At 39.1% G+C, this 22893-nt stretch overlaps 2 protein-coding genes across 3 annotated transcripts; one reads left to right on the forward strand and one right to left on the reverse strand.

Moving 5' to 3' along the window:
* Window positions 1–2337: 2337 nt before the first annotated feature.
* Window positions 2338–14097, reverse strand: LOC134664052 (large ribosomal subunit protein mL46). Of its 2 annotated transcripts, none has more exons than XM_063520633.1 (6): window positions 13920–14097; window positions 13609–13777; window positions 12929–13062; window positions 12358–12497; window positions 3613–3738; window positions 2338–2535 (listed from the first exon to the last, which is right to left on the reverse strand). In XM_063520633.1, the coding sequence occupies exons 1-6, from the start codon at window positions 13978–13980 to the stop codon at window positions 2389–2391; spliced, it is 777 nt and encodes a 258-aa protein (XP_063376703.1). In that variant the 5' UTR covers window positions 13981–14097; the 3' UTR covers window positions 2338–2388. The 2 variants fall into 2 exon arrangements, with proteins under 2 accessions (XP_063376703.1, XP_063376696.1); XM_063520626.1 differs by having other exon boundaries at window positions 12358–12500; window positions 13920–14094.
* Window positions 14098–14451: 354 nt separating this feature from the next.
* Window positions 14452–18998, forward strand: LOC134664066 (large ribosomal subunit protein uL6). Its single transcript, XM_063520647.1, has 3 exons — window positions 14452–14582; window positions 14794–15043; window positions 18642–18998. The coding sequence occupies exons 2-3, from the start codon at window positions 14803–14805 to the stop codon at window positions 18971–18973; spliced, it is 573 nt and encodes a 190-aa protein (XP_063376717.1). The 5' UTR covers window positions 14452–14582; window positions 14794–14802; the 3' UTR covers window positions 18974–18998.
* Window positions 18999–22893: the final 3895 nt, after the last annotated feature.

The raw sequence follows: 22893 nt of genomic DNA on the forward strand, positions 1-22893 counted from the left end.
AATACGTGCTTAACTATTTCATGCATGCCGCCCGTTGAAATTAAGATATCACTAAAGTTCGGGTTCTAGATCTTCAAATTAAATTCATGTTAGGAAGTAAGTATGTACTTAGGTACACCTACTTATTGGCTATTCGATAGTTGTGAACAAAATTACAGAAGTTAAAGGACCCCGCAGCAAACATAGGGAAAAAGTGGTTTCAGTTAAATCTCACGAAATTTTAGTATGATGTTAATTTGGCTCTCCTGATTATTTATTTGTATGGGCACAATTCTCTCAGAAGTATACTTTCAGAAATAATCAAGTACATATTTTGCTATTTACGCGACATGTTTTCTAAAATCGATATATTGTTATGACACGCACTGACATTTATTGACGTTATCGTTATAAGGTGCAGCCAACAACTGTCAAGAGAAGGAATTACGTAAATAATGGTTAACAAACACATATTTTGTATGAAACAATTATATCGATTATTTCTGAAAGTATACTTCTGAGAGAGTTGTGCCCATACAAAAAATAATCAGGAGAGCCAAATTAACATCATACTAAAATTTCGTGAGATTTAACTGAAACCACTTTTTCCCTATGTTTGCTGCGGGGTCCTTTGAATAAAACAAACGAATTTTAATACTTAAGTAAAAGCGGGTAACGAATAAACTAAAACAAACCATGATTCACTTTTCGCAGGAAATTATTTAACGTTGTGTAAAATCAAAAACATATCGCGATGTTTGTAAACGAACGAAACCTTGAGTCCGCTAACATGTTCCATCTTTAACCAACAAACCCACTTACGAAGTCAAATAAACTTTGGCAAAACACCGCGCCCGAAGAGAAAATCTTCGGCTATCTATACTAGGTATAGGTACTCACCTACGAAACATTCACTTTACTCACATCCAAAAAGAATCTTATCAGGTTTCACATAAGATTTAAATTAGATTGGCTAGATATGAGTTTGGAAGTTTCGGGATCTGGACACAGCGTTTGTTTACACGTAAATCACGATCATTGTTTGAAGGGGCTTCTATTTCGATGCATTTAGTGTGAAGCCGAGATTCGCGTGGCGTTCCCAGTAACCGTACTGCGCATTTGGTACCGAGAAAAGTTTTCCAATACTTGCTGTAATAATGTTGCAACAACACGTAACAACGCGTAGCAATAGGCATACAATGTTTAATTTAAAAATAGCAATTAGTTATTAGAGCATAATTTGCGTGTTTATCGTACCTAACGGTTAATACCTGCCTGGCCTGGCGCGGTCTGGCCTAGTGGATAGTGACCCTGTCTGCTAAGCCGATGGTCCTGGGTTCGAATCCCAGTAAGGGCATTTATTTGTGTGATGAACACTAATATTTGTTCCTGAGTCATGGGTGTTTTCTATGTATATAAGTATGTATTTATCTATATAAGTATGTATATCGTCGCCTAGCAGCCATAGTACAAGCTTTGCTTAGTTTGGGGCTAGGTTGGTCTGTGTAAGATGTCCCCTAATATTTATATATTTTATTTATTTATGAATACGAAATGTAGTCGAACTAAATTTCTCCAATTTTCACAGGGACTGTTTAATACTTACTAGTAGTCATAGGTACAAAAATACTACAGCATTTTTTTTAATAAATCCAAAGTAAGTTCAAGTAACCAATTTAAGCATAGGCTAACGTAGGTGTTTTTACTAAACCTCACGATATCGTATTTAATGGAATGATCAAAGATGGATGGCCCTAAGACTAATTATACTCGTATTTTAAGAATAATCAAGGCGCCTGTAACGATAATCGAAATGTTGCATTAAGTGACGAAAGGTGATTGAAACTAAAATCAAAACAAAATAGGTCCCTAAGTACCTATGGTGCGGCTTCTTTTTAGGCATATTAACTGCTTAATACAGCTTTTCGTATTTTCCAGGCGCTAACCTTACTGAAAGCTGAAAAATGGTACCTCTTTTATTTGTAGTCTGCCTGTTCCGAACTTGTGAAATGTGCGAGTATATCGGCTTCCCTTTTGTGCGCTTTAATATTATTCTTTAAGCATAAGCGTCTTTCTAGATCTGCACGAATCATGGCGCCGAACAGCGCCATCTTTTTCAGCTGTCAGACTCGGGGGCAGGTTGGCATTTTATGGGTTGGAGGCATTTTATCAGACTTTAAACATTTTATACAATCAATTAATCTCTGGTATGTGTATAATGTATGTATAGTATACGAGATATGCAACAGAAACCTGGGATTGAATTAAATCCCATCAAACCCAACTCGGACATTCGATTTCCACTGAAACTAAAAACCGTAATTAAATTAATCGAAACGATCAAAGAAACAACAGGCGCGTGATCAACTAACTTTATTACCTATAGACTTAATTACACTATTATGCACACTAAAACCTCTCTTCAATCAGGAATTCCTGGACGGAGCTGTTGTAGCGAGGGGGGAGCGCCTGCCGCAGCTCGCCTCTCGTCAGCCAATTAGCTTTGGCTTGGCTGGCCGCCGTGCCGCTTTTATAATTGGAGTAGTAGAAGAACACCTGCAATTCGTTCTTCGATATTATAACTACATAATGAAGAGGCTACATTTCTTTAAGAGAATAACGGAATATATCTACTTACAGGTCTATGTTATCTTTAGTTATGCTGAAGAGAGTAAAGCATACTTAAAAACTTAGGAATTTTGTTAGCTTTTGAAAATGTGAGCGAGGAATGAAAGATCTGTTCAAGAAAGTTGGGCTTGCGTAATAAAATGACACTATAAAGGAGGTAAGTTCGGTTTCGGTACGGTAAATTAACGAAAAAATATAGAATTAACAAAGAAAAAAATATTTCCAAATTTCCTATTCGTACCACAGAATTCCTACTAGGTACTAGGTTCTAGCCTAGCAAGTTAATTGTTTATTTTTATAGATTAATCCCTTCCATTCATATACCAAATTAAAATTATTAAAAAAGAAGAACATAAGGACTTACTACTTACGGACATGCAGAAAATAATCCTTTATCATTAGAGGCTCATAGCGAAGCCCAAGAAAATACCAATCCAAACAAAGGAATTAAACTACACACTACCAAACTTTCGTTTTTTATGTCTTGTCTTTATTTATTATTGATTACAAATAATTTATTATTGATAGTTAATTAAGTAGGTACTAATAAATTATTTGTAATAAAAATCTTAGTATGTAGGTACCTTTGTGATAAATTGATAATGATAACATGATCTCAGCCTCAATGCCTTTTTATGCCAATTAATAAATATTTGATTAGTTGTATAGTCCATTTAATTGATTTTCTAAGTAGGTAGTATAAGCCATCATGTAAAACAGAGAATCGGACAGTAATATTACGATTACAATGGCAGATTTTTCACTTAATACCAGAAAGTCAATAAATTCATTTTACAGTGTGCTAAAATTGTGTCACTATAAACATACGAGTATAATATGTGCTATAAATACCAGTGGCGGCGCGTCCATAAAAGCCGATTCCCACCGGCTTGCCTATTTTTGGACGTTTGAGCAGAGTTGTAAAGAAAATATGCATGTCAAATTAGCCCCGGCTTGCCTATGGATATGTTTGACGCGCCGCCACTGATAAATACATAAACTTACCTTGGCGCCTACTTTCCCGTTGATTTCCGTGGGATATTTGTACTTGTAGAACCCGCACGGCGCATTGGAAAGGAACTGTACTTTGAAGTCTGGCCCGCAGTGCTCGGCTATGATTCTTTCAGCAGTCTGAAATATTAAACAATATAATTCTCTTTACTGTTTTGTTGCAATTGCACTGTCAAAGTTGGTGTACGGTTTTCGTATTGTCGTTTAAAGTAAGCGTATTTAGTACTACTAACAGAAAACTTGAATAAACTTTATAACATCTCATAGTTGGAATGTGATGAGATGATGACAACTAGAAATTAAAAAATATTATTGGCACTGAAAAAACGCAAATACAAAAACATACTGAAAAGTGGAAGAGGATTGGCCTATTCGACATATTGTCACAGAATAAATACTAGTACTACCATACAGAAAGGAAACTTCCTACAAAACCGAAGTTTGACAGTGGTTCAGGGTCGGATCATGCTATCCCTTTCTAATATATGGCACTATCCCTTTCGGCTATTTAGTGTTATCAAAAATCAAGTGATTATCTTATCTGTGGTTGTGCACGCAAAAGCAAGTCATGTGGTGCCAACCCTAATAATTGCTCGGAGCAATGCTGAGCCGAGCGGAGCCGCGTTTGGCCGAGGCTTATTCATTCTAGATTGTAATCCAATAATTTACCAATACATAATAAAAAGTATAAAGAGCGATCAAATGTGAGTTGGTCTAAGGAAACAAATTATCAAATTAATCACAGAATTTGTATCACATCTAAAACAAAAAGGATTAAATTCATATTTAAAAAATGCTGCTTGATATGAAATGATTCTTTTAAGATATTTGTCGCGCCAAGCGCGATGTAAGTTGGTAAGTGGTATCAACCAGGGCTACTTTGTCATGTGGCAACACTGCCAGTCACTGACAGTTGACAGTTCCGATGGCGGGAAAAATAGCACGATGGCGCCATTAGAGGAAAAATGAAGGTACGTGCAGGAGGCTTTGGACGGCGCTGGGTGTACTGAGTCGGTACATGGTGCGCTTCCAGGCGGTAACGGGAGCCTGCCCCGGTGAGTGTTTACACACATATTTATGCTTGTATAATCGACATCCTAGCTGCATGGGAGTGGAACAAGGGGTTAACCAACGGTCCTTGGTTAACGTAGTTTCACTAAGACATAGTCCAATCACGATATTGGACTGGGAAGCCCGGGCGGGGCTTTCCGGAGTGTGTATCGGAAGCACACAGGCAATAACGCATGTAGTACGGTCGGTTATGAGTTGGAGTATAAGGGCCGGATCTAGGGGGCAGGCATATGGAGGATCCCGAGGGGGCAACGCCCCCTCGTCCAGGTGGTGTGTAGGACACCAGGGTACTAGACGGTAGTACCTAGTCTGGAGGCGACCGATCGTACAGGACGGGAGAGTCACTCTGGATAAGGCCAGTAGCCTGCACTCTCATATTGATACGAAACGTGCGATGCCAACTCGGAAGTAAATGTACTTGTACATGTAACAGTGTGGTCGGAGGTGACCCCTTCTCCTACTCTCATGTAGCATGGTGTTATGTGTACTCATCTTATGATATTTTGTCGCCCAAGCGAATCTATACCCGATTGGATTCAGGCAAGTGTATTATACTTAGATGGGTATAGATGGCATGACAAAAATGGTGGAGATGATCTGGGATTTCTGATGATGGGAAGCCAGATTAGGTTTGGCTATTCCATCTGTAGATCCCTCACGAAGGGCCTTGAAGCCGAGATTGTCAAATTAAGTTTTGAATTGGTTGAGCTCAAGGTACCGGTTGACGTATTTTCTTTTGAAAATATGTACGTAACTAATCATTATTTCTTTCACAGCATTCAACGAAGTTCATTAAAGAAATAAATAAAAAACTGAATGTTGTTTTAATTCTATAGTACTAAGTTAACCTTTGTTTTGCTTTAGAGGTAAAAGGGTGCACCCTAGGCTAGATTAAGTATGACGGAATATTACATAATTGTTATAATTATACATTCGTTTTTGTGTAAAGTGTAATAATTAGTTCTAATTCTAAGAATCTAGTCATAAGGTATTTTTTTTTGTGTTATGTTGGCCATCATACCTTTTATATGATTGCAACAGAATGGTTTTTTCTTATCTATGCTCTCAAGGGTACGTTCGGATTTCAACATTTTATTTTCAGTAATATATGAACGAGCGTGGTAAAGAATGTCAGATGAAGGGCAATTTATAATTACTTTTCATTAATTTAATTACATATGATAATGTTTATTTCTATATCACGTTTAAATAGATTTACTATTTGGTAAATTTACTGATAAGTTAAAAAATCTTCCGGACGTGAATGAGAATTGGAACGCACCACTGCGCGCTGGCAACTCTTGCAAGACCCATCAAGAAGAAAAAAAAAAACAACGAAGAAAAAACGGAATGTTCGCGGCATTCAAAGTTACTTGACCAAGTGGCGTCTTGAAGTTTCTTGTTAAAGTTTATTATTTAGTGTGTCTGCGGATAAACCACAGTGTTGTGAGGATTGCGACCTCAGTTCTGGTAAAGGAAATCATTCCCAAAGCGAGTTGCAGCAAAATCGCAGGTACGAATAAGTTGTAATGTACTTGGTTGAGTCGCCATGGCGCTTTCCAGCGACAAAGTTTTTCTTCGAATTATCAGCAAATATGTTAGATTCTTTCGTAAAATGTGGTAATTGAGGTATTCTGTATACATTACAGCTGCACAAGGAAGTAGGGAATGTACCTGGCCAGTTTGAGACAAGTTTTGTGATCCATACGCTACGCGTATTCAATTCCGCAGTCCGGAGCGAAAAAAGAAAAGTTTGTACGGCAGCACGATTTTCAGGGTGAGTTTAAACAATAGATACGTAATGATCTATGTATGTTGTTGGGAACTTTCGTCATGAAATCGCCGTACGAAACAAGCTGAAGAAAATAAATGGATGCACGGTAGTGCTTCCGCCAAGACGAATACTACCTACAATTTTGAATTAGTTATTTTATAAAAATATAATTTTGACTAGTCATGAATGTAGTCATGATGATTATTTGTACCTTAGACTGCAATGTAGGCTAACTAGCTGTGTTAATCAATTTCAGCTGTCACCATGGCAAGTTTGTACAGCCGGGTTCAACTGCGCCATGATAAATTAAAAAAGGTGACTGCGGACTCTCAAGCCCTCTCGGAGCAGTTGCAAGCGGAGGGAGCTGTCAGTGAAGAGAAGTTCACGGCAATCCACTTAAAATTGAAGCAATGCTTGGGGAGTTTTGAGAAGGAGTTATTCCAATATTTAAACGCTGTACCAGATGCGGATATTATCGAATTGACACAGAATCAATTAGTGGCTGAAGATCTGCTGACGGACTTGGAAGTTGCGTGGCAGATCTCCAAAAAACAGAAGGAAACCATCAAGAAATCCAAACTACCCGAACTAAGCCTTCCCTCCTTCTCGGGGGATAAGTTAAAATGGTGCGAATTTTGGGACCGGTTTGCAGCTAATGTAGACCATAGAGAGTTACAGGAATCTGAGAAACTAATGTACCTCCTCAGCTGCCTAAAGGGTTCAGCACTTGAAACGGTTTCGGGAATAGCGGCTACCAACGCAAACTACTCCGTTGCAGTGGAAACTTTGAAGCGAAGATATGGGTCAACTGACACTCTGATTGACGCACATTATACGGCACTCAACAACCTCCAAAAGGCAGACTATACTAGTGCTAGCTGTCGGAGTGTCCTAGACAGTATCATCATCCCAGATGCTATCAGAAGCTCGGGGAACCAGTTGGTGGCAACCATTTAAGGGCATTAGTACTGTCAAAATTCCCTGAACAGGTTATACGTGAGCACCACCTCATTGGTGAAGGTACTGACTTGATGGCCATCAGAAACAATCTAGACAGAATTATAACAGCAATGGAAAAGTCAGCGCCAAGTACAGAGTACCTTGCCGTGCCTGGCAGTAGCACAACTGAGGCGTTGCAAGTCCGTACAGAGGTGAGGCCTCAGACTAGCCGGAAGAGGAAACTTGCGGGAAATGCTGGAGCACCACCTTCAAAGGGAGCTAAGAGAGCATGCTTGTTCTGCAACCTGAAAGGACATGCTAGCAGGGACTGTCGCAAATACAGTACAGTTGAAGCTCGACAGAAGCAAGTAACGGGAAGATGTCTACACTGCCTCCAACGCAATCATGTGACATCATCCTGCAAGCGGAAGATTGCTTGCTTCCGCTGTAAAGGGGACCATCTACTCATATTCTGTCCCAATCCGGCCTCAGATGACCGCAGTGGCAACTCTTCAAAACCCTCGAACTAAGAAAAGTAACAAAGGTAGAGTCTTCATAGATTGCGGTAGTCAGCGGAGTTACATTACTCTGGCAGCTGCAAAAAAGTTAGGCCTGCCTACCCTTCAGGAAGACCTTCTACTCATTTTTACCTTCGGAGCTTCTGAACCTAAGGAAACATCAACCCCCTCAACAACGGACCAGGAACCAGATCCAGACGAAACGTGATGTTACCAAGCAGTTTACAGTGAACGTCGTACCAAGGATTACAGACAGAGATCCGGTGACATCCTTCAAGTATCCTGGAGTCGACATTGTTGCTGATGATGATACAGTTGGAGAGGTTGTTGATGTACTCATTGGGAATGACTACTTTGGCGCTATCCTCACAGGAAGAAAGATCCAGGTGTCCAAAGACTTTTGGTTGTGGGATACGGATTTTGGATGGGTGCCTTCGGGGAAGTTTACTCCTGAAGAAAGAAGCGGAGTACTCTCAGTGGTCACATACTGTCAATGTCACACTCCTAGCTGCCCATATTTCGGTGAGCCAGATCTGCCTTTAAGAAACATAGATGTAAGGTTCTTATGGTCAGTAGAGAACCTAGGGATAACGGACTCTCCAAAAGCTACTAGACAAGAGGAAGCAGTTCGTCACTTCAATGAGACTGTGCAACATCAGGAAGGCCGGTACTTTGTGAAATGGCCCTGGATTGAGTACCCGCCAGATTTGCCATCAAATTTTGAGTTGGCTTTAGGTCGACTAAAGAGTAACCTGAGAAGACTGGACGTGCAGTTGATTAAGGAGTACGACTTGATCTTGAAGGAGCAACTTGACCTCGGAATTATAGAAGTCGTTACTAGAGGGTCAGACTTTAACGGGGACCACCCAATTCACTACCTCGCCCACCATATGGTGAAACAAGATGGCGGCGGCAAGGGGAGGATATCATACGACGCTAGTGCCAAAAGTACCGGACAGAAAAGCCTCAATGAGTGCCTTTACAGCGGACCTTCTATATTAAAAGACCTAACGGCGTTACTTTTGAAGTTCCGCACTAAGAGGTATGGCATACTGGCTGATGTAGAAAGGCGTTCCTACAAGTAGCACTTCAAGAGGATGATCGTGATGTCACAAGGTTCCTCTGGTTAAAGGACACAACCAAGGAAGCGACGGAGGACAATCTACTATATCTGAGGTTCTGCAGAGTACCATTCGGAGTTGTCGTGAGTCCATTCTTACTGACAGCAACGATCCGACATTTCATAAGCCAGTCAAACAAGGCCTTGCTGAAACAAGTCGCTGACAAATGCTATGTGGATAACCTAGTGACTGGAGCCGATAGCCTGCAGGAAGCTAAGCAGATCTATGAACAAACCAGAACAGTGTTTGAACAGCTGTCTATGAATATGAGAGACTGGATCTCAAACAATCAGAGCTTTATGGACATGATACCAGAATGTCATAGGTCAGTCAAACATGGACAGGTCAAAGTGCTTGGACTTATGTGGAATGTCGAAGAAGATACGCTGAAACTACTAGGTTTTCTGATTGGAAGCAGACTTCTGAAATATGTAATATGTCCTTGATCTTGACATTGAGAAAGAATATTTGTGGTCAGATAGTTTGGTTGTACTTAGTTGGATGAGGTCGAACAAACTGCTCCCACCCTTTGTTGCAAACAGGGTAAACGAAATCAAGCGTGACCATCCTAACACAGAGATGTTCTATGTCCACACAAAAGCAAATCCTGCTGATATTGCTACGCGCCCAGAGCTGTTCGAAGAGAAAAGGCAACTTTGGTTTAACGGGCCGGAGTTTCTTGTCAACGAAGAATCATGCTGGCCCCAAAATAGACTCTATGAGGCACATCAGAACCTTCTTTCTGTTGGGGAGGTCCTGGGTGACGACCCAGGTGAGCCGTCACAGGTAGTACCCATTGGTGATGACGCTGACCAGAGTGAGGACCTAGAGCAAGGAAGTCCCAGTGATCCCGTTGAACCAATGGATACCCAAGATTTGAGCATACCTACAGAGAGTGGTGAATATCCTACTGATGGAAGCATGGAACTTGACAATCCTGAAAATCATAGCGAAGGAGACATCCAACAGTCGAGATCCAACGGGGAGAGTTCACTGACAGAATCATAAAAGAGACCCATGAGAGTAACTACCACGTCGGTGCTCCACATACATTGAGTATCATCAGGGAACGGTATTGGATACCCCAAGGGAAAGCTCAGGTGATGAAGGTGCTAAAGCGATGTACCCAGTGTGTCAAACATGGCGGTGGTCCATATCGGTTACCAGCCACACCGGCGCTGCCTCCAGAACGAGTAAATTACAACAGACCCTTTACTTACACTGGTGTTGATTATCTAGGGCCGCTATTTGTGAGTACCCAGACTGGTAAAGAGAAACGTTGGGCTATTCACTTGTTTGACAGTGCGAGCGATACATCTCGTGATCGTGAAGGACCTTTCGGCTGAAGAATGTCTACTAGCCTTGCGAAGGTTTATAGCTGCTAGAAACAAACCACAACGGATGTACTCAGATAATGCGACTTGTTTTAAGTTGGTCGCTGCAATGGTACAACATCCATACTGCGTTAAGAATGACATACAGTGGAAATTCATATGTCAACTAGCACCGTGGCATGGAGGGTTTTACGAGCGGCTTGTGGCCTTGGTGAAGCATTGCCTTAAAAGAACCCTAGAAAAACACCTTCTCAATGATACCAGGTTACTGACGGTGATAAAGGAAGTGGAAACAGTGCTAATTCAAGACCACTGACCAGAGTCGGTACAGATGTGGAACATGTTCTCTGCCCGGCAGATTTCTTAAGCCTAGGACAATGTTTGACTATGAGACCATCTGCTGCAGATATTCCGACTTGTAACACTGCTACAAAGAGTGACCTGTTTGAGAGCTGGAAGAGAGGATGCAATATCCTAGCAGAATTTAAGAGAATGTTCGTCATGCAGTATCTTGCTAGTCTGAGAGAGAGGTACAACAACTCACCCAAGCAGCCTAGAGTTAAATCTCATCGATCACCACAAGTAGGCGACCTTGTACAGGTTAAATCGGATCTCAAGAACAGAAACCTCTGGAAAGTGGGGAAGATCCACGAGCTGATCAAGGGAAGTGATGGGGAATGTAGAGTAGCGAGGGTCAAAGTTGACGATTCTACTTTAACACGTTCCATTGGCCATCTCTACCCTCTGGAGGTAGATGACGAGACGCCTGAGGTAGAACCTGTAGCGGGAGGCTCGGCTGAGATTGGAGAGGACAGCGGGGAGTTGGAAGTTCCAAACAGAGTGAATGATCACGTACCTGTGCTCGTTGAACAACCAGAGGTCGACGCGGATGATCTGGCTGAGTGTGACGTGACCAGTCACAATCAAGTCCCACCACCAGAGGAACAGCCAGAGGAACGAGGCGTTGGCAGAAGCAAGCGGATCGCAGCCATTCGTGCCAGGGATAAAATCCTGGAGTGGACGCGACACCTGCTCGCCCTGCTGCATTAACCTTCATTGTTGTCCGGAGTGTCGCGCCAAGCGCGATGTAAGTTGGTAAGTGGTATCAACCAGGTCTACTTTGTCATGTGGCAACACTGCCAGTCACTGACAGTTGACAGTTCCGATGGCGGGAAAAATAGCACGATGGCGCCATTAGAGGAAAAATGAAGGTACGTGCAGGAGGCTTTGGACGGCGCTGGGTGTACTGAGTCGGTACATGGTGCGCTTCCAGGCGGTAACGGGAGCCTGCCCCGGTGAGTGTTTACACACATATTTATGCTTGTATAATCGACATCCTAGCTGCATGGGAGTGGAACAAGGGGTTAACCAACGGTCCTTGGTTAACGTAGTTTCACTAAGACATAGTCCAATCACGATATTGGACTGGGAAGCCCGGGCGGGGCTTTCCGGAGTGTGTATCGGAAGCACACAGGCAATAACGCATGTAGTACGGTCGGTTATGAGTTGGAGTATAAGGGCCGGATCTAGGGGGCAGGCATATGGAGGATCCCGAGGGGGCAACGCCCCCTCGTCCAGGTGGTGTGTAGGACACCAGGGTACTAGACGGTAGTACCTAGTCTGGAGGCGACCGATCGTACAGGACGGGAGAGTCACTCTGGATAAGGCCAGTAGCCTGCACTCTCATATTGATACGAAACGTGCGATGCCAACTCGGAAGTAAATGTACTTGTACATGTAACAGTGTGGTCGGAGGTGACCCCTTCTCCTACTCTCATGTAGCATGGTGTTATGTGTACTCATCTTATGATATTTTGTCGCCCAAGCGAATCTATACCCGATTGGATTCAGGCAAGTGTATTATACTTAGATGGGTATAGATGGCATGACAATATTTAAAGATAACCAAGGTTTACCAAAAGCTATCCCAAAGCATAAATTGTATATCTAAGTGCCTAGTGACTAATTCAACATAGTGTAACCTGTCTAAGGGTCTCTCCTTCTTTCCAAAGTCCTTGAGGTAGAATGTGTTTCTCATCTTTGCCTAATTTGTGATTAGTCACTAGAACCAAGTGCCTTTGAAGGCACCTGTCTAATGTAGTCTTGTCGCCCTTCTTGTCTGCTTCTAAAACAAATAAAATTTATTTATTTCATATGTTAAGAGGATTAGCAAACCCAGCACATGCGGCTCTTTAGACCTGCCATTCCTGCCTCTTCAAGATGCCCGAAATATGAAAAGATCACTGCCACGACCACTGAAATCAACTTAAGTGTCTCTCCAAGGGTGATATTCCACCTATCCAATTTCTTTGTCCAATGTGTATTGCGTCTCACATTTTGCTTTAATGAGAGAGTGAGACGCACTGACATTGGACAGGTGGAGTACCACTCTAAGATACCAAAAACGGATGGTTTCTGCTGTGGTTAACTTAACACACTAAACTTGCTGTATCATTGGATCATTTCAGCCCGAGGTGCAAGTGACTAATTGCTGCAGCACAGGTGTTAACTGTTATGCCCTTATACTTTTGAAATTTTACAAAACATGTGTACCTGTAACAATGTCAGCAAATTTGAATTTGGCATATTCTTCATTAGATGCATCCTCAAAGTCTTGCGCAGTGATCTTGCTCACTGCATCTGGGTCCACATCTGCAGACTCACTCTTGAGGAGCTCTGCCTGGATTCTAAAATGTACAGTACAAACATGAATTACCTAAGTATTTTAAACTTCAAAGTAATGCTTATTGAAATTTTTATCATGAAATAATTAAATTAAATTTTTGTATCATTAAGGTCAATAACTCTAAATTGATGTCTATACATATATGTTATGTATGAATAAATATATTAATTACAAGAATTCAGCTGTGTTTGTATATCTCAAACAGTAAAATAACAATTTGATTGTCCAATTTACTAACCAATCATCCTGCTTAAGTACCAATTTTCTACTAAAATTAGACTGGTTGGAGACTGGTTGGTGGGGTCATTGAAGTGTCATTTTTGCATCCAGGATAAAAAAACAAGGTTTATTAAATAAAAACAAAAAAAGGTATTCCACTTACTTACTTAATAATGTATTCTTATAATCAAGAGTTATTTTAAAACAAAATTAAATGTCTGCAAACAATATCACAAAGCTTAAAAATAAAGGAAAAGTGGCAAAACTCACTCAGGCTTCAGCTTGTACGAACAGAATCTAGGAGGGAACAAATAAGAATGTAACTTACTTATCAGTTTCATGTCTCAACTCATGGTCCGATTTAAGGCTCTTCTCTATTTCTATAGTGTTAAGCAAAGACTTGTACTTCTTCTGGATTTCATTAAGAGGTGGCGTGACTACTGGCAGCCTTTCAACACATACACTCGTAACTAAATCCCATGACGAGTTAGACAATCCTGACAAAAATAGTTGAGTGTTAATCATTTTGGGGCCGATTTGTGGTTCATTTTCCCGGATACAATCCCGCAAACATGAAAATTATTTTTACTTACTTAAATTTAAATAAATAAGTATTAAGAACTAAGATTTAAAACTAACCTCTGCCAAACAATCTTTGGCAAACTTTTAAATCGGGATGTAACAATGTTCTCATAAACATCCTGTGCTTAGTGTGCTTCTCAGTTACACAATAGTGTAAAATAAAATCTTATAATGATACTATATTAATATAATATGTATTTTTAATTAATCGCAAAACCAAACCACAATTTATATTCAATCTATGTCACAGTGACAGCATGGTGACAGCAAAGAATGACAGTGATTGCTCATAAGCATATTTTTCTAATATTGTAATTTTAGATATTTATTATTCTAGATATTTATTCCATTATAAAAAAAAAACCGGCAAGGTGAAGTATTATAGATGGTCAAGCAAATCTTGTCAGTAGAAAAAGGCGCGAAATTCAAACTTTCTATGGGACGATATCGTTTCGCGCCTACATTTTTCAAATTTGCCGCCTTTTTCTACTGACAAGATCAGCTTGACCAAGTTTAATAGTTCTATTAATTTTAATAATTTTCATCATATTATAAAAGTACACCTCAGAAATGTCAAATGATTTGGCATGTTTGAGCCATTTTTAAAACTGCGCGTTTTAATTATATTTTTAACGCATTCTGTGGATTTGACGTTTATACTATATTTATGACTGCTGGTAACACTCTTTAGCCCTTTTCCGGCTCTCTGTGTCAAAGAAAGTAAGCAATTTTATATTTTGCTGTGATAAATCCATTAAAATCTACCAAAATATTAACAATTATCGATATACAGTGATTAATTTGAGTGATATATTAAATTTCCAAGATGTTCCACACAATATTTATTTCACAAGTGACCAAAACGAGCGGACTCAGTTGTCAAACACGTACAGAGGTTAGGTTTATATTTAAAACATAATTTTCGTTTTAGGCCTTCATCATGAAGCAAATCGTTGCAAACCAGAAAGTGAAAATCCCTGAGGGGTTGACTGTTCACGTGAAGTCGCGGCTGGTGACAGTTAAGGGACCGCGAGGAGTTCTGAAGAGAAACTTCAAACACTTGGCTGTTGACATTCGCATGGTGAACCCACGACTCCTGAAGGTTGAAAAATGGTTCGGCTCCAAGAAGGAGCTTGCTGCCGTGAGGACAGTCTGCTCCCATGTTGAAAACATGATCAAAGGTAAATAAAGTTTGGTTTGTTTGATACTTACACTCGAGACCTAGTATTCGATTTTTGAGCACTATCTACCTTGGATTAAAAAAATAAATTAATATTTGTTTCTCGTCGTGTCCTAAGATAATTCTTTAGAAGAAAAAAATGTTTAGTAAAAGACTTCAATATTGAATACTTGAATCAACGTTAATTTGAGGTTATGTTATATGTAGCTTCCATTTGGTTGTTTAAAAAGGTGACTACTTGAAGATTTACATATCCTTAAACTATATGTATAGAAACACACTCTGTACAGTGTATCAACTATCTTATCCCCTGTAAAATTGAATGGCGAATATATTTTAAAATAGAGACTGTTAGCCATTATAGAACCTTGTCATAAAATAATTTTACCCTTGATTAGGGTAGTATTCCACCTGTCCAATTTCTTTGTCCAAATAGCCATTGGCATGGCATACCCTGAGGGCTAGTTAGAGCTATTTTCTTACTTTAAAAAGTTGTAGAGAAGCTGCTGTTTAAAAAAAAACAGACAGTAGGAATCATATTTTGTTAACCTTAGTTACTTAATTCACTTGTTTGGTGTTCCACTTTAATGAAGACAATAGTAGTTACCAAAAAAACTAATTTAACTACAGTTATGTACAGCACTGAGCGATTTCATGTTGTTATTATATTTCATGAGAATTCTGTTTTAAATTAAAATCACGTTAACAGTAAGCCGCTAGTGGATCGAGCATTGTTTTTACTGTTTTATGTAATAAATCAATACACAATAGAGGACTTAATATGGCAGTCGTCGTTAATAACAGCCCACAGTGAATAATTGGATATGCATATGATTATTTAATGTTTCCAGAATTTAATTTACTCTCTTCTATCTATATCTTAACAGTAACCACAGAATGGTCAGAGCAAAGTTACAAGTAAACACACTAAAAAGTAGACCCTTTAAAGCAAAGCAAACCGACAGCATAATACTAGAAAATACAGAGCTACTAAAAGAAAAGCTAGAGCAGTTCATTGAAAAAACGAAGAATCTAGACATACAGAGTAAATACAACAAATTCCAAGAACTTCTGTACAGCAATAAAAAAGATAAACTAGAAAACAAAGGCGACAGGCAAAAATGGATGACAACCGAGACTAAAGAACTGATAAGAAATAGAGCAGACCTTATATCCAACCCTGAAAAGACAAAAACTACAAGAAAAGAAATAGCCGAAATAAGCAAGAAAATTAGAACACAGATGAGAAAAGACCGTCAGAGACACAGACTGAGACAGCTGGAAATGTGCATACAAAGAACAGGAGGCACTAAAAAAGCAGCAAAAATACTTTTGGAAAAACGAGACTGGATACCAAACTTAATAAATAAAAATCGTAAATGCGAAAAGCGACGCCCAGAAATAATATCAATAGCCACTGAATTTTTCAGAGAATTATATTCAAGTGAAAGTACTACACAGACAACAACCCTATCAGGAGACAGCAAAGTACCAGAAATACTATATGAAGAAATAGAAAAGGCTGTGAAAACTCAAAAAACAGAAACAGCTTCAGGATCAGATGGCATAAGTAACGAGTTCCTCATCCTAAATAAAAATCTCCTAATACCAATTCTAAAACACCTCTTCAATGAAATCTTACAAAAAGAGATAATCCCTTGCCAATGGACAACATCATCTATAATACTTCTACACAAAAAAGGTGATAAAAATAACATCAACAATTATAGACCTATAAGCCTATCCTCGAATATATATAAAATCTTCGCTAAAGTTATACTCCAAAGAATAACCAATAAGCTAGAGGAAAGTCAACCAAGAGAGCAAGCGGGCTTCAGGAGCGGGTACTCGACTGTGGACCACATTCATGTCATCAAACAATTGTTCGAAAAAGGCAAGGAATACAACATAACATTCTACTGCTGCTTCGTGGATTACAGTAAAGCTTTCGATACAATAGAGCACGAGAATATCTGGCAGGCACTCAAAAACCAAGGTATCGAAAATAAATACATCAGAATACTAAAAAACATTTACAACAACAGCAGGGCCACAATAAAACTAGAGCAGGAAGGCAAAGAGATCAGAATAGAAAGAGGCGTACGTCAGGGGGACCCACTATCGCCGAAACTCTTCACAGCCGTCCTAGAAGAAGTCTTTCGCCAATTAGACTGGGAGAAATGTGGACTATCTATTAACGGTGAAAACCTTTCACATTTGAGATTTGCGGATGACCTGATCATACTCTCATCATCAAGTGAGGAATTGCAAATAATGCTGAATGACCTAGTTATAGAAAGTGGGAAGGTGGGATTGGTTATGAACACACTAAAGACCAAGGCTATGACTAACGACAAGCAAAAACCTATTCTCATCAATAATAACCCAATTGATTACGTCAACGAGTACATCTATTTAGGCCAGATAATCTCTCCGGTAGATCTAACCTCAAAAGAAATAGATAGACGTATTGGAAATGCTTGGAAGACATATTGGAGCCTAAAGGAAATAATGAAAAATAAAGATATCAATGTAACTATCAAGCGGAAACTCTTTGATACCAGCATACTTCCTACACTTACCTACGGCTGCCAAACCTGGGCTCTCACTAAAACACACATTAGAAAGCTAGAAACTTGCCAAAACTCCATGGAAAGAAGTATGCTGGGGAAAAGACTATCGGATAAAATAAGAATAAAATCCATAAAGAAGATCACCAAAACAAAAGATGTCACAAAAACAATAAAAAAGTTAAAATGGAAATGGTCAGGACATACAATTAGAGGCAAAGAAAAATGGTCGAAATCGATAATGAACTGGTTCACAGGCCATAAGAAAAGGAAAAGAGGTAGACCATTTAGAAGATGGGTGGACGACATCAAAGCCACAGCAGGAACCACATGGACGAGAGTTGCCAAGGATAGAGAGGAATGGAGAAGGTTGGAGGAGGCCTTTTGCCAATAAATGGCACACAGACAGAAAAAAACGCAAGAACTGTAGAAAATAATGCAATCTACTGTCTGAAATAAAGGATTATTACATTACATATTACATCTATATCTTAGTGCTGAACAAAACAAGCAAAATTGTTAAATTTTTTGACGCCAATGATGGATATATCTGCACCATATGTCCAGCGCCAAAGACTAATTAATCCATCACTGACCACAGTAGGCCAAGCACATGATTAGCGCGACAGTATCTCGCGGCGAGATAGACTACCGGTCTTTTTCTAACTATGTTAACAAAAGAGGGATGGGTAGTCTGCGAGATACTGTCGCGACAATCATGTGCTAGCCCGGCAGAGCAACATAGATCTTTGTTCATATGCATGAAGTTCAACTTTAGGTTAGAATGGTGACGTGATAGTCGCGGTTTTCATTGACCATCAGACACACCATATGCTTGTTTGCCACGTGATATAAAAAGAAATAAGGCTGATCTAATCCCTAGAATTGGCATAGGCAGTAGTTTTGATGAAAGCATCTGTCATCTGACCTTTCTACATAGAGGAGAAACTAGGTCTTATTGGGATTGGTCCGAATTTCTCTCTTCGTGCTAGGCATGTCTGATACTAATCCAAACATTATTTATTCCAGGTGTCACCAAGGGATTCCAGTACAAGATGCGTGCTGTGTACGCCCATTTCCCCATCAACTGTGTCACCACTGAAGGCAACAGCATCATTGAAATCCGTAATTTCCTTGGTGAGAAGTACATCCGGAGGGTAAAGATGGCACCAGGCGTCACTGTTGTCAACTCCCCCAAGCAGAAGGACGAGCTTATTATCGAAGGCAACTCTCTCGAGGATGTTTCCAGCTCGGCTGCCCTCATCCAACAGTCTACCACCGTCAAAAACAAGGATATCCGAAAATTCTTAGACGGTCTTTACGTTTCTGAGAAGACTACGGTTGTACCCGATGAGATATAAGGACATTAAATAATAAAATCCAGAATACAGTATTTTTTTTACCTATTATTTGCATTTTTCTGGTAGGTAAATTGCTGCAAGGTAGACATTGAAAAAGAAACTTGCATGTCCCTTTAGTTTTTATTGTTCATCATTGTTTGTCGTTATAGAAATAATAACGAATACCTACATTCTAGCCATACACGTAAGTAACGGCACCAAACATGAGAAATTTAAGAGAAGATCAGAGTATTTTCTATATTTCAATGATACCTATAAAATGTCGAATTCTACGTTAGAAAAACTTTATATCCTATTCGTTTACGACGTAGTACAGTCATTATATCCAAAAAATCGACCCTACCCGTGAATAATTAGTTCTTGGATTTTTTTTTCGTAGGTCCCTCGGGGGCGTCACTGGGAGTGTAAATTCAAAAAGTAGGCTTAATCAGGCTCCTGCGTATATTCGAAAAATGGTTTTTTTCCAAAAAAACGATTTATCTTCAATAACTCGGCCATTTTTGATTTTACAGTAAAACCGTAAGGACAAAAATTGTAGGAAATTTGATTCTCTACAAGTTAGTCCAGTCATTATATCCAAAAAACCGACCCTTCCCGTGAATAATCAGTTCTTGGATTTTTTTTTCGTACGGTCCTCGGGGGAATCACTGGGAGTGTAAATTCAAAAAGTAGACTGAATCAGTGTCCTTTGTATATTCGAAAAACGGTTTTTCTTGAATAACTCGGTCATTTTTGATTTTACAGTAAAACCGTGAGGACAAAAATTGTTCAGAATTTGATTCTCTACAACTTCGTTTCCATTCATTTATGCCGTAAAGCGTGGAACATAGGAGATAATGATAATATTTTGAATTTGTCGCGTTTTTCAGGTTTAATTTCTAAAATATCGATTTTGGGGGAAAGAAGGTAGGAACCAGAATTGTTCAAAATTTGATTCTCTACAAGTTTAGTCCTCTTCATTTATGTCGTAAAGTTGAAAATAAACGAGATATTGAAAATATTTTGAATTTGTCGCTTTTTTCAAATTTTATTTCCAAACTATCGATCCTAGAAGAAAAATTGTGAGGACCAAACTTGTAGAGAATCAAATATTCTAAAATTTTTGTCCTCACGGTTTTACTGTAAAATCAAAAATGACCGAGTTATTCAAGAAAAACCGTTTTTGGAATATACACAGGACCCTGATTCAGTCTACTTTTTTAATTTACACTCCCAGTGATTCCCCCGAGGGACGTACGAAAAAAAAATCCAAGAACTGATTATTCACGAGAAGGGTCGGTTTTTTGGATATAATGACTGGACTAACTTGTAGAGAATCAAATTTCCTACAATTTTTGTCCTTACGGTTTTACTGTAAAATCAAAAATGGCCGAGTTATTGAAGAAAAACCGTTTTTTTGGAAAAAAACCATTTTTTGAATATACGCAGGAGCCTGATTAAGCCTACTTTTTGAATTTACACTCCCAGTTAGCGATGGGCGAGTCGAGTTATCTGATTCGAATAATCCGAATCAATCACAGATGAGTTGATTCGAATCAAGACTATTGGCAATCCGAATCAACTCGGCCACTAAACTGACTGGTAACTTGGTATCCGATCCGCTGACTCGGCGAATGAATCGCCAATTCACCAACTCTCCGAGCCGAGTCAACGCTACGCTAAGGCCATTCAAAAATAAACCTTAATTCGATAGCCCGAAGGTTCTTTTTACAACAACTGCCGCTTGATTCGCCGTTTCAATCCGAGTTGACTGGTACTATGACCATTCAAAAATAAACCTTAATTCCGTAGCCCGAAGGTTCTTTGTACAACAACTGCCGCTTGATTCGCCATCCCGAGTCGAGTTCACTGGTAGTATGGCCATTGCAAAATAAACCTTAATTCGGTGTCCTGAAGGTTCTGTTTACAACAACTGCCGTTTGACTCGTTTGCGGCTCCGCGGCCCGTGACCTTGTCGCGAACCACGCAAACCGTCGAGTCGAGTCAGTTCGAATTTCAACTCGGATCAGTGGCCGAATCGATTCGAATGATTCGAATCGAAAAAAAGTGGACTCGTCACATCGCTACTCCCAGTGACCCCCCCGAGGGACCTACGAAAAAAAAATCCAAGAACTAATTATTCACGGGTCAAAATCTATGATGACTGTCCTAACGTGTTAGTGAAAGTTTTCCCATAGAAAATTTCAATTTCGAGCCTTTTTCTATTGACAAACCTTGTTTGACCAGCTATGGTGTTAAAAACACTCATTTTGCACAGGATTTGTGTTCCACAAGAAGTACTTGGAGGATATAACCAATCGGAGACGCCTTGTCTGTAATTTTTTGTACAAAACAGTCTGCCGATTTTTGCGGGGGAGGGGCCCGTATATCTACGTAACGTAAAAATAGCCATGTCAGATAGACGTCAGTCCATACAAAGTGTATGACCATTGGCCGACAGAGGGGTCTGTTAATGGCTACTCCGTTTGGTTATATCCACCATGTATAAGTCTCATTATTTGCCACGTTGGGCATATAAAATATAAAGCGGCTATGTATTAATATTTTATTGCCAATTAATATATGAGCCTCAAATACAAGCATCATAAATTCGGCTTGACAGCTAATGTAGATGGCGGTGTACCATAGACATAATATATATATAGACGGTGTCTCAGCGAGCTGTCACTGTTGCCACTTTTGTTTAGTGTACGATTAACAATTTAACACCACCTTGCTGTAGCCATGTCGATAAAGTCATATCGATAAACTATCGACATTTCTTACAATTTTAATTTTACTTCAAAGGTTTGACGATATCTAAAATGAACAAAAACGCTTTTATTCTTTATTGTGGTTATCAGATCACAATTTTATCGTCATGCCCCAGCAGGGAACCAAGGGAAAGTTCAGATATTTAATTAAAATACATAAATACCTACTAAGATATGTGTTCCGCAATAATTGAAATATTTTATTATATTCTAATATATTTATTATTCATTAGCATTTCAATTATGTATATGTTTAACGAAGATATTGAAGCTTCAATTAATAGCTATTTCGTTCCGCTGTGTAGCGTTTATCGATATATAACATGATTAAAATCGACTTTTCACATCCCTAAAAAAACACACATACACGCTTTTACGCACACATTCACAGCCTGGATGCATCAAAAAAGGCAACACTTGATTTGAAGTTCACCTTGTCAGCAGTATGGTTGTCCTTTTTTGACAAATGGCATTTTAAAAGAGCGAGGAGAGAGAAATGATACTAGTTGCTGCGCCGTCAAATAGAACAATAAACGTAGGGACCTTGCGGTGTACATTATGATGTCATTGACTTAGAGATTTTCACGTATCAATAGTGATTCTTGAGGAAGATTTAGGTGTATAATTTGTTTACACGTGCGAAGCCGGGGCCGGTCGCTAGTTTATTTATAAACTGCACGGTCCTATATTTTATTATTCAAATAATGCAAACAAGAAAAACACGTAACTCAAGTATATTTCTATTATACATAATTGTGGAATAGAAATATAATTTCGCATACTTCAGTTTCGGTGGACAGTCAGAATAGGGTAAATTAAATGAAGGGAGATCAGGTAAACTCAAATAGAATTTTCAACGTAAATAATTTTTATTCAAACTAGTCTATTGAACATCACTAACTCATAAACATTGTACATCTGCAAATATGGGTTCCTAATAAAATGTTAAGACTTCATTAATAATGAGTAAATTAATAATTTACACAGGATAGATAGCATGCTTGATTAATTCAATACCTACTTAACGCGATAAAATAAAATAAATACCTATTAAAATAAAACATTTCCATTATAATAATTGTTAATACAGTAGTCACATGTTAAAAATAAATTAAAATAGTTCTATTACATAGCATTCAACTGTTATATACATTATATCAAGATTTG

The sequence above is a fragment of the Cydia fagiglandana genome, chromosome 1 (genome assembly GCF_963556715.1).
Source record: "Cydia fagiglandana chromosome 1, ilCydFagi1.1, whole genome shotgun sequence".
NCBI classification, from domain to species: Eukaryota; Metazoa; Arthropoda; class Insecta; order Lepidoptera; family Tortricidae; genus Cydia; species Cydia fagiglandana.